General features: G+C 39.7%; 2 protein-coding genes across 24 annotated transcripts in view; one reads left to right on the top strand and one right to left on the bottom strand.

Annotated features, from left to right (window-relative positions):
- Nucleotides 1-9,693, bottom strand: part of FUBP1 (far upstream element binding protein 1) — a 39,619-nt gene extending 29,926 nt beyond the window's left edge. For 9 of the 16 annotated variants that reach the window (XR_010582625.2, XR_006691323.3, XR_006691377.3 and 6 more), the window contains exons 1-3: nt 9,468-9,693; nt 913-1,003; nt 29-91 (exon numbers count right to left, since the gene is read on the bottom strand). Coding sequence is in view for 11 of the 16 variants with exons in the window: in XM_065533358.2 (XP_065389430.1) it covers nt 29-91; nt 913-1,003; nt 9,468-9,587 (274 nt within the window). In the remaining 5 variants the exon portion in view is untranslated. The remainder of the gene's footprint in view (nt 1-28; nt 92-912; nt 1,004-9,467) is intronic. The other 7 variants (XR_012418429.1, XR_010582626.2, XM_045368458.3 and 4 more) reach the window with 1 other exon arrangement.
- A 156-nt stretch (nt 9,694-9,849) lies between these two features.
- The window catches only part of DNAJB4 (DnaJ heat shock protein family (Hsp40) member B4), a 37,918-nt gene continuing 30,094 nt past the window's right edge, over nt 9,850-17,673 (top strand). For 3 of the 8 annotated variants that reach the window (XM_065533446.2, XM_005542952.5, XM_045368466.3), the window contains exon 1: nt 9,853-10,204. The gene's annotated coding sequence lies outside the window, so the exon portion shown is untranslated. Of the gene's footprint in view, nt 10,205-11,726; nt 12,114-17,673 lie in introns of all 8 variants that reach the window. The other 5 variants (XM_065533450.2, XM_065533427.2, XM_065533454.2 and 2 more) reach the window with 3 other exon arrangements.

Below are 17,673 nucleotides of genomic sequence, written 5' to 3'. Positions count from 1 at the left end.
AACACAGGTAATAAATAAAAATTCCTGCCTTTAAAAGGAGAGGGCATTCCCTCCCAGTGTGTTGTACTGCTCGGACTTGTCCAAGAGCCATCTACACATAAAATAAAAAGAATACATTACATACAACATCTGAAGCATCATTAGCTCATTTTTTTTTTTTATATTAAAAACCTCACTATAAATATGAAAGACACTTAAATAAAGGAAACAAAGTTCTCCTGGTCAAAAGCTACAAATACATTCTATAGCCTCAGTGAGAATCCTTCCTTTAAAAAAAAGGGTAAAAAGAAAATGTATCAAAACTCATACATCAAACCTAAAACAAAAAATACATGCAGACTTCTAAGTTCAGAAGCTTCAATGATTATGATTTTTAAAACTACAAAGCACTGTGAACCCACTGTTTTAATCTATAGGTTTACAGCTAAACGTGAAACACAAAAGTACTAAAAGCAAAGAACATTAAAAAAAACGGTATAACCTGCAACACACTAGAGTAGCAAACAATACGAATTTCGACCTTTAAAGTGTAATTGCAAATAGAAAAATGACGAAAACACAGCATATTAAAATCCATTCATGTATGAGTAAAACCAGTGAAGTGTCTTCTAAGCAATTTATATTTTTGTTTTTTTAATATTATTAACAAGACGTCTGTGCAAACTTTCAATCTGGCACAATCCTAAAAGAGGGAAAATAAACTGTTTTCTAGTAAGACAAAACTTTCTGGTTGACTGAAATTTTACTTACCTTCTCTAGGTCTCTTCCCCCCCTTTAGGCCAATATACACCTTACAGTTTTAACAATCTTATAATAAAAGTAATGTCTCAATAGAATAACAAAAAAATACTGAGAACCACTTCAACTAAACACTCTGAAAAACAATTTAAAATACGTATGAGTATAACTTACCTCCATCTTCTAAAGGTCTTTTTTGTCCCCCGTAACCATAGTCATTTGAATTCAGTGATGTCCCAGCATCACCTCCAATTTTTGCTGCAATCTAAAAAAAAAAAACAGAAAAATATAATCACAAACTACTATATACTATTCATTACTAAACTCCCATTTACTTCTAATACATGTATATATGAAATACTTAGTATCACATAAGAAAATTTACTTGAAAAATTAAAATTATAGTTCAATTTGTTGCTAAAATTAATACTTCAGGCAGTTAACATAATAATCATGAGTTTATTAAGCTTCTGATACATCCCTATAAGAAGCAACAAAGAAATAATCAACTAGGAATCCGTAAGACAGACCAAACAGATATAAAGAAAATCTGGATCCTATCTGGCTCTCTCTCATGACACTTCAAAAGATGTGTGTAAACAGAGAATGTGAACACTTTGTGGGACCCAAAGGCTATGCTATCTAGCAAGGTAGCCACTAGCCCATATGTGGTTACTGAGTACTCAAAATGTGACTAGTCTGAAATGACACTTGCTCTAAGTGTAAAATTACTCACTGAATATTGAAAACCTGGAATAGAAATCATCTTAATTTTTTATATTAAGCACATGCAAAAGGGGTAATATTTTGGATATGCTGGGTTAAACAAAACATGGCTTACATTGTACTTCTACTGGACAATGTTCTAAGGATATATGCAGGAGCCCCAGGAGCTCAAGTCTTAAAAAACCCCAGCTGCGAAACCATAATTCTCTTAGAATATTTTTAACTTTCAGAGTAGGGCAAATAATTTCTTGCACCTGACTGAACAAATTTAAGAAATACCCAGCTTTGCTGGCATGGTGGCTCATGCCTGTAATCTTAGTACTTTGGGAGGTGGAGGTGGGTAGACTGCTTGAGCTCAGGAGTTCGAGAGCAGCCTGGGCAACATGATGAAGCTCTATCTCTACTATATACAAAAATTAGCTAGGTATTGTGGTGCACGCCCATAGTCCCAGCTACTCGGGAGGCTGAGGCAAGAGAATCACTTGAACCCAGGAGCTGGAGGTTGCAGTGCACTGATATCATGCCATTGCACTGTAGCTCAGGTGACAGAGCAAGACTGTAAAAAAAAAAAAAAAAAAAAAAAGAAAAACAACAACAACAACCTGGCTTCAAGTCACAAGTAGGGCACAATCAGTAGATATTTATTGAATTTTTCTGTAAAAAGAGAACTGAAGTAGCTCCCATTTCCATGGGGAACCATGGAGTGGTTCTGCCACATTGATGAGTGGTCAGCAATAGGCCAAGCTCCACACTGCAATGCTGTACATTCATTATTGAAGATGTGTGATGGGCTCATGAGAATTTATTACATAATTCTTTCAATTTTGAGTATATTTGAAAACTTCCATGAAAAAATATTAAAGAAAACCTAACTTTTGGTGACTGGGATTCCCCAAAGAGATCCCAATATGGATAACTGCTTCAAGTTTTGATTATCATCAGACAACTGGAGAGGGTAAATTTATAGTTAAGTGCTTAAGTCACAAATTCAACATGGATTGCTTAAGTCTAATTACGTATCAGTTCCCATATACCAACTGTATTTCCTAGGACTCCTAGATTTCCCTTTTCCTCATCTAAAAATGCAAACACCCACCACAAAGAATATTAGGATCAAGAACTAGATTGCTCGATTAAAAAAAGGTACACTCTCAGGTGGACACAGTGGCTCACGCCTGTAATCCCAGCATTTTGGGAGGCCAAGGCAGGCAGATCGCCTGAGGTCAAGAGTTCGAGACCAGCCTGACCAACATGGAGAAACTCAGTCTCTACTAAAAACACACAAAAAATGGCTGAGCATGGTGACACATGCCTCGCAGCTACTCAGGAGGCTCAGGTGGGAGAACTGTTTGAACCCAGGAAGTGGAGGTTGCAGCTAGCCGAGATCACGCCACTGCACTCCAGCCTCAGCAACGGCATGAGACACTGTCTCAAAAAAAAAAAAAAAAAAAGAAAAAAGAAAACTCTAGCTTTGGTCAATCTAACCTTCTTTAACCATCTTTCACTTTACCAATTACAAACCTGTTTTTGTTTCTGGGTGTCTAATTAAAATCTTATTTTCCTAATAATGCCTGAAAACACTGCTTTTCCACCCTTAGGTCTTAAAGCACTTAGCATTTGAATTGTTCCTCAGGAAAGTAAATACACTGCTGGGCACTGACAGACACTAATAGTAGAGGGAAAGTATTTCAGGCCAGAGAAAATGGTGCTACCAAGAATAGGAAACGGTTTAGCCTATGAACACCTTCTGCAGTTAGCTTTTATAAATACTCTATGAGTTTGCAAAGTAGCACTCCTTGAACTCCAAGAAACTTCTATACAGAGAAAAGACATTTATACAACCTTACCCACTGAATAGTTCAAAAACTAACCAAATGAAAATGAAAGTTGAGGCTGGGCGCTGTTGCTCATGCCTGTAATCCCAGCACTTTGGGAGGCTGAGGTGGGTGGATCACCTGACGTCTGGAGTTCGAGACCAGCCTGACCAACATGGTGAAACCCCCATCTCTACTAAAAATACAAAAAAAAAAAAAAAAGTAGCTGGGCACGGTGTCACGTGCCCGTTAATTCCAGCTACTCTGGAGGCTGAGGCAGGAGAATCACTTGAACCTGGGAGGCGGAGGTCACAGTGAGCCGAGATCCCACCACTACACTCCAGCCTGGGTGACAGAGTGAGATTCCGTCTCAAAAAAGAAAGAAAAAAAAAAAAAAAAAAAAGAAAATGAAAGTTGACAGTTTACTCTAAAGAATGAGTAACACCATTTCAAAAATTGAGAACTGTTACAAAGACATTAGAGAAAAGCTTTTAATAAAAATACCAATAAAGGAGCCTGGCTCAGTGGCACCTGCAATCCCAGTTACTTCAGAAGCTGAGGTGGGAGACCTGGTTGAGGCCAGGAGTTCAACATTAATACAGTAAGACCCCATCTCTTTAAAAAAAAATTGAAAAAACAAAATGAACTATAGATTTGATCAATTTTCTAAGATCAACAGAAAATATACAATTCCTAGGTGACTACAAGGATAATTAATTTAAGAAAAATAATTCCTAAAAACCAACCTCCAACTATATTCAACTCCTTTTTCAGAGTCCTAGAACATATTCAATTTTTATTAGACATTTATCAAGTATGGGAAACTTTTTACTTTACTTACTATTATATTTTTTGAGTCTCACAATGTTGCCCAGGCTGGAGTGCAGTGGCGTGATCTGGGCTCACTGCAATGTCCACACCCCAGGTTCAAGCAACTCTCCCACCTCAGCCTCCCAAGTAGCCGGGACTACAGGTGCCCGCCACCATGCCTGACTAATTTTTGTATTTTTAGTAGAGACAGGGTTTCACCTTGTTGGCCAGGCTGGTCTTGAATTCCTGACCTCAAGTGATCCACCCGCCTCAGCCTCCCAAAGTGCTGAGATTACAGGCGTGAGCCACGGTGCCTGGCTACTTTAGTTTAGTTTTACAAAAATAATTCAAATTTTCCATCTGGACCATAATCGACTTCTTGAATGAGTAAGTTATTTTTCCTGTTTTCACTGTTTTAGCATTTCTCACCTCTACTGAGGAAGCCAAGACGTGAGAAATCCAAGAATTTGGGAGTTGAAAAGAAACTTAAGACACAGTATCTTCAGTTTTTGCTCTCCACGGTTGCAGTTACCTACGGTATAGTACAATCAGATATTCTGGGGTAGGGGAGGATCCCCTTATTCATATAACTTATTACAGCATATTGGTTTTTTAAAAATTTGCCCTTCTTGTCAGTAATACAGCGTATTGTTGTAATTGTTCTATTTCATTTTTAAAATTAAATTAAAATTTTGAGACAGGGTCAGGCTGTTGCCCAAGGCTGTAGTGCAGTGGCATGATCATGGCTCACTTACGCAACTACGTAAAGGACCCAACATTGTCAACATTGTAAACTTGACCTCCCAAGTTCAAGCACTCCTCCCACCTCAGCCTCCTGGGTAGCTGGTACTACAGGCATGCACCACCAGGTCTGGCTAATTTTTTGGTTTTTTTTTATAGAAACAAGGTTTCACCATGTTGCCTAGGGTGGTCTCGGATTCCTGGGTTCAAACAAACTTCCTGACTGAGCTTCTCAAAACACTAGGATTACAGACATGAGCCACCTTGGCTGGCTGATTTCTTTTTCAAGACAACGTCATAGTTAAAAGTTAAGTGTTAAGATTATAGGCGTGAACCACTATGCCCAGTCTTTTTCTAATTTATTATTATTGTTAATACTATGTCTAATTTAGAATTTAAACTTTATAGATACACATGTATAGGAAAAAATATTACCGTGTATATATCGGATTCAATACTATATGTGGTTTCAGATATTCACTGAGGTTCTTGGAATGTATCCTCCGAGGTTAAGAACAGACTACTGTAGTTTACTTAATTAACTTCTGAGGATCAGAAAATCTCTAAAATCAGGTGGTATGACCAACTATAGTCCCTCAGTGTCCCTGAGGGATTGGTTCCAGGAACCATGCAAATACCAAAATCCACAGATGCTCAAGTTCCTTACACAAAATGGTACAGTATCTGCATACAACCTATGCAAATCCTTTGGTATACTTAAAGCATCTCTAAATTACTTATAATACCTGATACAATGTACATAGTTGTATTGTTTTCATTCGTATTACTTGTATTGTCGGACCGTCATTCCATTTTTCTAATATTTTTGATCCACAGTTGGCTGAATTTGCAGATGCAGAGCCCACAGACACAGAGGTCTGACTTGTACTTTAATTCATCAAAAATGTTTATTGATTTAATTCAGTAAATGCTGAGTACCTACTATAGGCAAAGTCCTGATGGAGTTAGAGTTCCCATATACCAGACATGTGAAGAAACGTGCACACTAGAAATATTACCATACCATAGTTTGCTTATCAGTCAAGCCCTGCTAAACTGTCACAAAATGATTTTTAAAAAGAATCATGCTTAAATGTTAGTTTTCACTGAACAGACTGATGGTAATAAAAAAAAAAACAAACCAAAAACAGCTCTAGTCTGTATTTTCATTTCATTCAAACAACATTATGCAGCCTGAATCACTTTTATAATTGTCAGAGAAGAGACTGCAAGAAGGATCGAATACATACTGACTAATTTCATAGTTGTCTAGAGGGGAAGGGATGAGGGTTAACAGTTTTGCTTAGCTAATCATCTAGTCTGATTCATTTCTACCTTCATATAACCTCAAGGGAAAAAACGGTAGATAAATACATTTTAATTTTCCAATGTTCTAGAGACAGAAGTTGCTATTAGTATCACTGCTAAGGACCCAATCAAACAATCCCAATCTCTGGAGTTACAGCTTGAAATACATAAAAATAAATTTCTTAAGTGCACAGGCTGGAAACCATGAACAAAAGCAGCAACCTGGTGTCCCTGTGTTGAATTGAGCTCAGAATACTATAAAAATCTAAGACTTTCACATAAAAATAAGCTAGAAAAAAAAAAAAAAGGATTGGCAACTAAATGACCAGATGTCAACAACCAGCTAGAGTTAACATTACTGACATTACCAAGTACGGACCAGGAATCAAAATTACTTGTCCTGCTTTTCTGAATAACAACTATCCAGCTAAATATACCAATGGCATCCCCACTGGTACAGCCTTTGAAGCTCCTTGAGAGCAGCAAACTGTTCTTATATCTCTTCCTTCCAAAAACAAAAACAGCATAGTATTCTAGACAAAGAAAATAAACTTAGAGTTAGTTGAGGATTCTAGAAACCTAACTCAATATTCTCTTAAATACGCAAGGAGGAAGTAGTTCAGATGTTAACCTAACTTCTGTCTAAATACCCTTCTGTATATTCCACACATATTATCAGACTAATAGCTAAAACTGACATTTAAAGACATCATCAAATGTAATGGGTAATTCTAGTTAAAAGCCAAAGTTAGGAATCTCAGATTTAAGATCATTTTCATAAAGAAATCATTACAGTAAAGACAGAACAACTGACCTATTAGCATATAAGACAATAAATTTCAGTTTGATGGCAATTTCTGTATTTTAAAAAGTAGAAAGAAATTATGGCTTAGCCTAATAATAAAACCTTTTTTTTTTTTTTTTTTTTTGAGACAGGGTCTCGCTCTATGCCCAGGCTGGAGTGCAGCAGCATGATCTCCACTCACTGCTACCTCCACTTTCCAGGTTCAGGCAATTCTTGTGCCTCAGCCTCCCAAGTAGCTGGAACTACAGGCACAGGCCACCAAGCCCGGCTACCTTTTGTATTTTTTGTAGAGATGGGGTTTCACCATGTTGGCCAGGCTGGTCTTAAACCCCGACTTCAAGTGATCTGTCTGCCTCAGCCTCCCAAAGTGCTGGGATTACAGGCATGAGCCACCGAACCCGGCCCGAAATCCAATTTTTCATTAAAGCATTGCAACACAAAGTCTTCCAGTATCTGGATCCGCTTGTACCTTTCCTTGCCTTGTTTCACGTCCTCCCACCACCATCTTCTAGTGACTTCAATTCTGGGTTCTTGTCATTCCCCCACGTCCCATACCTCTCCGCATGCTGCTTCTTTTCCCTACTGGCCAAACTCTCATTTATTCTATAATGCCTTGCTCAAATATCACTCCTTTACTTAGGAAGCTGGGTATCCCCTCCCAACTTGTGTCCCGTACAAGGTGCCTGCCTCATAGTAGAAACTCTATAAACACTTATAAAATGAGCAGATGAATTAAATACCCGTATTTTGTCTGCTCTCGTTAATCAATTTATCAGATAATCCTGTTCATCTGCATTTGGTCAAGGAACTATATCATAGCTTCTTAGTAGGAAACAATTCATGCATTTAAACAACAACAACAAAAAAGGCCGGGCTCACTGCTGTAATCGCAGCACTTTGGGAGGTCAAGGCGGGCGGATCACGAGGTCAGGAGTTCGAGACCAGCCTGGCCAGCATGGTGAAACCCTGTCTCTACTTAAAAAACAAAAACAAAAACAAAAAATTAGCCGGGCACGGTGGCGGGCGCTTGTAATTCCAGCCACTCGGGAGGCTGAGGCAGGAGAATTGCTTGAAGCCGGAGGCGGAGGTTGCAGTGGGACGAGATCGCACCACGCTACTCCAATCCAGCCTGGGCGACAGAGGGAGACTCCGTCTCAAACAAAACAAAACAAAACTCCAGTATCTACCTACAGTGTTTGATACTAAGTAATCCAATGTGCTGGTTCTAGTAAAATAAAATAGTTGGTTCCAATAAATACAATAGTTAAGTTTTACAAATCAATCTAATAAAACGCGCTAACAGTGTTTGTCATAGTTATACAAATGCTTGCTGCTAAACATGTTCAGAATTTCTTAAATTATGTGAAAAAACCGCAGAACTAATATTAATGATAACCTTTTGTTGACTACCTCTAATATCTCTGGTTATAAACAAGTACAGGTACATGTTGATAATGTGTTCACATTAGGTATGTTACAACGGATTTTATGAATTCTGATTTTGACTCAATGTTCCTTTAACTGTACCGGTAAAAGTTAAGTGAACTCCTAATGCAATGAAAACACAGCACAACACTGGTTTCTACCTACCATTAGCTTAACACTAGTAAAAAATGTCCAGCACCTAGTACAACATGCATAGTGTCATAGAGAATAGAATTCTTTTGCTTACATGCAAATCCATACCAACACCATACATTTTGAAATTTTAAATATATTAGGGGACTATCTAAAAACGTAAAGTTCAAATTAAGAAATCTTCTATTTTCCTGGAATACTCGCACTATTTTAACAGCTTTCGTCTGGGAAAGTGGTGTCTTCAGGGCAAATGTACGCACTACGTAATACAAAGAGGTCTGGTCAGTTTACGACTCTTAACAGAGAGGCAGATTCAAATTGAAACCTCTGGTATAATGGGCCTGAGGCCATTTTGAGAAATAAGGGGGACTGACTGTTAGAACAGACTGACGCGTAAATCCCGCCCAGAAAAAGACGGCTTTCAAGTCCCTTCCTTGTAGAGGTGAGAAGGTGAAAGGTACCGAAAGCGGTTTTAATTGCGAGAGGGAACGGAAATGAGCTGTAAAGGCTACTTTAACGACAAATCCCTTCCCTTGCTATGGCTCCAGGAGACCGACCCTAGTTCTTTCCCAAACTGATTACCAGAACCTTCCATTAAATTGTATGAAACTACCTGCGCTTTATCCCCTGGAAGAGGATCTTCATCTCGAGGAAAAGGGGAGGCTAAGCTAGCTCGCTGGCGACACACGAGTGCCGCAGAAGCGGGAGAAAGACTTCAGGCCTTTGCGTAGCACGCGTCGGGGTTCTAAGTGGATTACACACCAAGAACACAAAACTGAGTTCTGGTCTCTAATCTTTATTACCAACAAGGGGAAACGTGTCTCCTCACATTTCAGCCCGGAAGGACACCTCTTTCCTCTTCCTCATGCGCTAAAGGGTAGCGGCCTACTCAGTCAGCGGCCAATTACCGTGAGCTTTCGGGATTCCGCCGCGCGGTCCACACTTACCTGCCGGGCTCTCTGTAGTGCATCTTTGAAAGCGTCGTTAACTCCTCCACCACCACCGCCGCCACCGCCGCCACCAGCTGAGCCAGAAGACGGTGGAGGCACTGTTGAATAGTCTGCCATGGTTACACTACGCTAGCCGCTGCCGCCCGTTCAGAGACTTCCTCTCAGCTAACAGCTAAGAAAGAAAGAAAATGGCGGCCGTCGAAGCTGTATCACATTCTTGCGCGACCATCGTGCCGTAAAGGGGTGGAGACTGAAGGAACGAAATCTCGCGATGTTTCCGGGCAACGCGCTAGTGTGGGGCTAAGGCTGAGAAAGAACGACAGAAACAGAGACGTCGCGAGAATTAGGTTTAAGATTTCGCGAGAATAGGGTTTCTTTTGGCGCCTCCTCTCCGCGCGTTCTTGCGGTGAGGCTGGGTAATTGTTCCTGCAGGGTGGTGGGTGACAGTAGCCAGTTGACAGCGAGTGGGATTGGGTGGTGGGAATCCTGAAGAAAAGGTTGTTTCTTACCGGTCGCTGCCTCAGGGAGGTAGTGCGGTAGAATTTTCCGCCATGGGTCATTCTCGGTGTCCGCGGGGAAGGGCGTGACAGCGACGGGCGTGACGGCGACGCAACAGTGTCTCGAGAGCGCTGCCGCCCGGAGGGCGCCTGGAGAGAAGCGCTTGCGAGACGCCGCGCGGTGATGCTCCCGAAAACGTCTACCCGGCCTAGCGGGAACCCAGCATGATTTTCAGGGTAGTAAAGTGTCCCTGTATTTTACTTCCAGGCTGTCAGATTTTTGAGTTTTATCACGAGGGGGGTGTTGAATTCAGGCTGGAAGCCTGTTAGTTCTCGACCATATTTTAAGTTTTTGTTTAAAATAATGTAGATGAGGCTCTAAAAATATGGCTGCCCTTTATCCAAAAACGTGATTGTTCTTAAAGTTCAGTGTTAGCCAAATTTAGTAACCTAGTATTTGTACGTGTCCATGGCCATTTTTGTTAAGGTTGTTTGTTTGTTTGTTTGTTTGTTTTGAGACAGAGTCTCGCTCTGTTGCCTCGGCTGGAGTGCAGTGGCGCGGACTCGGCTCACTGCAGCCTCCGCCTCCTGGGTTCAAGCGATTTTCCTACTTAAGCCTCCCGAGTACCTGGGACTACAGGCGCCCGCCACCACGTCCGGCTAATTTTTTGTATTTTTAGTAGAGACGGGGTTTCACCGTGTTAGTCAGGATGGTCTCGATCTCCTGACCTCGTGATCCACCCGCCTCAGCCTCCCAAAGTGCTGGGATTACAGGCGTGAGCCACTGCGCCCGGACTATTAAGGTCTTTTAAGTTAAGAACAGCATTGTTTCTTGGCCAAAATAGATTTTGTAGCTTCTTAGGCGTAGTTTCTCCCACCCCAGCTTGTGGGTATTCAAATGTAAGGTAAACTTCTGAATTGTCATCACAGGACTAGGTATATGTGTGTGTGTGTGTAAATTGGTATTTTATCTTATGTACTTAAGTTACCAAGTAATTTCAGACATTTCTTCAGACTTTCTCCAACATATCGTGGCAGTTTACTGTGTTAATAGTAGTAAGTTCCAGGAATCGTTACGATACTTACTATTGAGTATATCACAGTGACTATTTTTCAAAATTATTTCTATTTAAATAACAAAGAATGAGGTAAAATGAACTTTCTCAACTTTGTGGCGTTTGTGGCATTATTTGGTTAGGTCTTAAAAAAATTCTTTTTCAGCAGCTCTTAAGAGTAATTGTGAGAAATATATGCTGCATTCTTTCTGAAAACCTAAAAGTAATGTGTTCATTTGCTCAAGCACCAAAATAGCAGTTAATATGCTTGTAGATACAGGTGAGCCATCATTTCCCTTTAATCAGCTTTTAATGCAGTCGTATTCATTTATATCTGTGATGATCTCTTTCAGTGTTCATGGCCATTCCTATAAATTTTGGTGGGATTTCCTTCTGAAAAATCAGTGCACGTATGGGACTACAGATCTAATCATAATATATAGAAAAACAGTAAAAGCAGTGTTGGGTGTATAGCTAAGTAGAAATTTTCCAGTTGTATTTTGAGAATGTCTTGATTTTTTCATATTTTATTAATTAGGCAGTACAATCAGACCTTTGGATCAATGTAATTTACCACAGTGCTGTAATTTACCCTCAAAACAAATTTATGTATATCGCAATTTATTTTAGTTATCATTGAATATTGAAAAATATGTAAGGACCTCAATTTTTTTTTTTTTTTTAATGCTCCCTCCGTGGCCCAGGCTGGAGTGCAGTGGCGCGATCTTGGCTCACTGAAACCTCGGCCCCCCTAGGTTCAAGAGATTCTCGCACCTCAGCCTCTGGAGTAGCTGGGATTACAGGAGTGCACCACCATGCCCGTCTTATTTTTTTATGAGACAGAGTCTCGCCCTGTTGCCCAAACTGGAGTGCAGTGGCATGATCTCGGCTCACTGTAACCTCCACCTCCTGGCTTCAAGCAGTTCTTCTGTGTCAGCCTCCCGAGTAGCTGGGATGACAGGCACCCACCACTACGCCCAGCTAATTTTTGTATTTTTAGTAGAGACAGTGTTTCACCGTGTTGGCCAGGCTGGTCTCGAACTCTTGACCTTGTGATCCATCTTCGGCCTCCCAAAGTGCTGGGATTACAGGTATGAGCCACCGCACCCGGCCAGAATGAAATTCTTGATAGGTTAATCTTTTGGAAAAATTAATGCTTGAGATAAAGGTTCTTTGTGAAAACATAAATAAATTCTGCTTTTTAGGACCTCTTCAGTGAAGCTGGGAGGAATATTTGGGGGGTTGCTAAGGTGTCGTTCCAAACTTTTTCAGTGTTCTTCAAATCTAATAAAAGAACAAACATCTTTACTGTATTATACAAAAGGCCTTTTTGAATATTAATGGAGTATTTGTTTGGTTACTCCACACATTCATTGCCAGGATCTGTCCTTTGACTATGATCATGGCAGACATAACAGGGCATCATAGGATATATAGAAAATAGATTATTAATTTTTAGAGAGAAATTTAGAGCTCTTCACCTCTTCTTTTAAGACGTAACACTCCCAGCTTCCTATTACTTTAATAATGTTAGATTGAAAGTTTGGGACTCCTGAAAGCATCTAAATTAAATAACTGGCCTTATCATCCAATTCTTAATTGAGTTTAGCTTATTCCATAGCATACATTATAATAATTTATAATAAAGCTGCCATATACAAATATGCACTAATATACTTGTAATTTCCTGTAAATTGATCCTATACTTATTTCCCAGATGTTTCCAAATCTGTGTCTGCACAACTACCTACAAAACTTTGGTTTTGCATGTTGCCTCAAAAACAAAATGTCTAAAATTCATGTAGGTACTGTTCTTATTCTCCCTTTTTTTGTGGTCAAAACATTTATTGTTTCTTTTCCTATTGGATCATATATTTAGATAATCAGTTCTTCTATTACATTTATCTTTTTCATTAACCTTTAGCTAAATAAAAAAATCCCGATTAAAAATAGTCTTTTTTTATGAAACTTAACCTGACTAACCAATTGCAGTGACCTTTTATTTATTCAGTGGTTACCCACATCGGCTACAGGGAGCTTTTAAAAAATATGAAAGGTAGGCCGGGCGTGGTGCCTCACGCCTGTAATCCTAGCACTTTGGGAAGCCGAGGCAGGTGGATCACCTGAGGTCAGGAGTTCAAGACCAGCCTGGCCAACATGGTAAAACCCCGGCTCTACTAAAAATACATTAGTCGGGCATGGTGGCTGGTGCCTGCAATCCCAGCTACTCGGGAGGCTGAGGCAGGAGAATTGCCTGAACCCGGGAGGTCGAGCTTGTAGTGAGCGGAGATCGCACCACTGCACTCCATCCTAGGTGACAGACCAAGATTCTGTCTCAAAAAAAAAGAAAGAAAGAAAGGTTAGCCCTAACTCCTGCTCCCAGAAACTGATTTAATTGGTCTATATTTGAATCCGTAAAAGCTTCCTGGGTTAATTAATCCTAAAGTGCAGACACATTTGAGAACCGCTGAAATGCACAAGTGTACAAGCTCTGGCTGACTTTTGCTTATTTTTAATGGGTTGCGGTTTGTTTCTAGTTAGGGATATATAGTCTTGAGATGAATTCGGAGTCTAGAAACATCTTTTTTTAAGCTTTTAAAATAATTAAATGGGAAGTGATTAGACTGAGGTACCCCCAGTGCCCTGTCTTCCTACATAAGCAAACCAAAACCTAACTCAATGTAAACTGTCTTAACCAATCAGAAACTGCCCATTAATCTTTAACTAGAGACTTTTCACTGGATCAGTCCAAATCAGACTATTGCTCCACTTTAATCAAATGTTTTGCCTTGTTTCTGCATTCATCCTATGAAAGTCCTTCCTATCCCTTCAGCCCTAAGCCGTTGAACTACTTTTAATTGGGACATGTCCTATTCACGAATCAATTGAAAGTTTTTCTTTTAACTGGACTAACTCAAACTTTTTGTTAGCTAGACTAAGGCAGAGTTTCTTAACAAAAAGGTCACCAGCATCATCAAGAGTGCTTTTTAGAAATGCAGATACCTTAGCCCTACCTGGACCTACTGAATCATGTTTTGGAGAATCTATATTTCTTTCTTTTTTTTTTTTAGAAAGTAAGCATCATAGTCGATTCTACTCATCAAGATTTGAAAACTACCCTTTTACACAAAACATATTTAATATTTGAGGAATTAAAGTGAATTAAATTTTGTTTCCCTGGCTAGATTGTAGTAAATGTTATGAATACAGAAATTTTGTCCTCTCCCTTTTCCCCTCTGTGTAAAAGAGGGCTGGTCAAGGACCGGGTCTTATTCTTTGGTTTGCCCAGTATGCTTTTATGTTGGTAAAAGTTAAATAAATATCAAGTTGAATTACTTATTCCACTTAACATTTTCCTATAAAGCTACATATGATTATGAATGTGGAGGGCCTTTAAGGCCAGATGGCACTGAAGGGTAGCTTCACACAAACTTTTCTTAGAATATCAGTCTTAGAAAGACCTTGAAGGTAATCTCGCCCATTTGTTTCATTTCATGTTAGAGGAAACTAACACAGATTGCTGAGTGCCTTCTACAAAGTGCCAAGATTAATTGCAGAGCCAAGACTAGATTCCTAATCCAGTGCTCTTTTATTTTGTGAAATATCTTCTATATGAAGCATCGGTGTTTGGGTTGGAGGTTTTCTGCTTCTTAGGTACAAGAGGAAGAAGAATCTGTACAGAACCAAAAACGTCTAAATTTTTATAATCAGGATGTCTACCTTTACTGACAGCGTTTCCTTCTGAAAATAGGTTATTGAAAGATAAGGATCTTTGCCAGTGAAATCCTTAACTGGAAGTGGGTGGGTTCGAGATACAAGATTCATTTGGTATAACAATTTTGTTGTTTTTTAGTGGAACTTTGCTTCTCTGTTCTGACATTTCCATGTCTCTATTTATAGCAGTGATCTCTTTGGAATTTGCCTTCTGATTCCATGTGTTCTTTTATGTTGCTTCATATTAACTGATATTTTCACTTCATTTAAAAAAAATTTGAAGGGACGTGTACTTAAGAAAAAGGAATTAATTTTTTTTAGAAGAAACATCTGGAGGTACCGGTTTTCTGTGATTTATCATAATCATTGTATGCCAGGTTATCTAATTGTAGCAATAATACAAATACTAATTTTTCAAGCAAGAATGGTAATTTTAAAAAATTTAAGTGCTTGTTAAGCTTTAAACCCCTTTTATCCAGGACAGATATTACCTTTAGATTCTTAGCAGCCTTGCTCCTTAACTATGCACTTTGATATAAATGAAGATTGAGAGGTTTTACTTAGAGCCTTTAAGTGGTAGTAAACTATCAAGGGCAGGAGCTATCTTATTTACCTTTGAGATGAAAATAATGCTTGGCATCTAGTAAGTCCTAATTAATCTATTCACTTATTCAATTCAACAAGAATTCTGGGCATTGTTCTAAGTGCTAGAGCTACAGTAGTAAACAAAATAGACATATATCTCACCGTCTTGTCTTGAGCATGCTAGTGAGTGAAGGTGGAATGAAACCATGGATCACTTTGCAGAGACTCCCTATTGTTTTCAGACAATTGTTTGTATCAGTCTCACCAATAATAGCCTGTAGCTTATTAAGCAATGGTTTGAAGAGTCAGAATGGGAGAAGCTGATCAGATAGATTATTCATTCATCAAATATTTAATTTCCTAGTGTGTGTTAAATTATTTGAAACAAGCTCATGAATGTGAGCCATTGTCATCCTTATTGTCAGCCTGATTCTTTTGCTCTGTTTATATCTTGGGGTAAAGACTTCAAGCCTTTGGCCAGGTTACAGCTCGGGAACTTCATCTCAGATCACATACCACTGAATCCCAAGTGCATAAAATAATGTGTGCCATGTAGTAAATATTACTGCATTAATCCTTAACTACTCAGAATGCGATTTCCTCACTACTTATGGCCACAGCCTGCATCTAGTCTTCATCCAGACAACTCAAACAATAAAAATCTTCAAGTCTGATATTCTGCTCAAGATGACCTCGTCAGTTTGTTTCCTAATGTACTTCTTCCATTCCTCTAGTCTTTTGACACTTCTCTTTTCTTTCCATCTCTTACTTGCTAGCTTTCCTTCTTTGCCAGTCACTTCAGTAATTCTCAACTCCCACTCCCCTTTGCCTTTTAGTAGTGTCCATTCTTTAAATCAACAACTCTTAATCAGTTCAAATAGACTTTGGAGTCAGATGAACTTCAAATCACCATTTGCTACTTCCGTGATCTTGCTAAATTCTTTAACCTTTTTTGAGTTTGTTTACTCTTTGGCACCCTAAGCATTGTTTTGAAAATTAAATGAGATTATTGTATCCAGATACTTTTGACCACAAGTAATGAAAACCCTTTTTAAGTGGCTTAAATAATAACAAAAAATCCAGGGGTAGAGTGGCTCTAAGGCTGGTTGATTAGCAGCTTAACAATTGATGAGGTACCCATGTTTTTTTCATCTTTGCCCTCTACCATCCTCAGCTTCTTGACTTAACTTCCCTAATGATTGCATAATGGTTGCCACAGTTCCAGGTATCATGCAGTCATGATTGTTAAATGGAAGGGGAAAGTTTCTGCTACCAACCCTACCCTCCACCCCTGCCCACAACTGCCAATCTTATAGCCTTGTCTTGACCAGAGCTGAGTCACAGGCTTAGTCTATATAAAGTGTCATACTGGCTTAGAATAATTAGGATCATCTCAGGGGTGAGGGAGAGGCCCCACTTTCCTAGTAATAGTTATTACTACTGCATTTGTGAATGCTAGGACTCAATCCTTGTGCCCTTTTACCCTATCATTGATTCTAGTAATTTCCTCTAGACTCATGGTTTTAAATATCACCTACACTCTTCCCAAATTTTTGTCTTTTGTCTGGACTGCTGTGAAGGCCAGACTCACATATCCAACTGCCTACTGGAATTTCCATGCATCTTATTTGTTTATTATTTTCTTTTTTTTTTTTTTTTTTTGAGACGGAGCCTCGCTCTGTCGCCCAGGCTGGAGTGCAGTGGCGCGATCTCGACTCACTGCAAGCTCCGCCTCCCGGGTTCACGCCATTCTCCTGCCTCAGCCTCCCGAGTAGCTGGGACTACAGGCGCCCACAACCGCGCCTGGCTAATTTTTTGTATTTTTAGTAGAGACGGGGTTTCACCGTGGTCTCGATCTCCTGACCTTGTGATCCGCCCGCCTCGGCCTCCCAAAGTGCTGGGATTACAGGCGTGAGCCACCGCGCCCGGCCATTTGTTTATTATTTTCTTAAGAGACAGGATCTCTGTCCCTCAAACTGAAGTGCGGTGGTGCAATTATAGCTCACCGCAGCCTTGAGCTCCTGGGCTCAAGTGATCCCCCTGCCTCAGCCTCCTGAGTAGTAGGACTACAGGCATGCATCAGCATACCTGGCTAATTTTTAAATTTTTTGTAGAGATGGGGTCTCACTATGTTGCCTAGACTGGTCTCAAACTCCTGGCCTCAAGCAATCCTCCTGCCTTGGCCTCCCAAAGTGCTGAGATTACCAGTTTGAGCCACTGCGCCTGGCCCCATGCATCTTTATTTTAAATGTCCAATATTGAACTCCCCAGTTTCTCCCTTCTCCCCTCTCTATTTTAGTAAGTAGCAAGTCTGTTCTCTGTTTGCTGAAGTTGAAAAACCTTGGTGTCATT

The sequence above is a fragment of the Macaca fascicularis genome, chromosome 1 (genome assembly GCF_037993035.2).
Source record: "Macaca fascicularis isolate 582-1 chromosome 1, T2T-MFA8v1.1".
Taxonomy (NCBI): Eukaryota; Metazoa; Chordata; class Mammalia; order Primates; family Cercopithecidae; genus Macaca; species Macaca fascicularis.
This window is presented reverse-complemented; position numbering and strand designations above follow the sequence as displayed.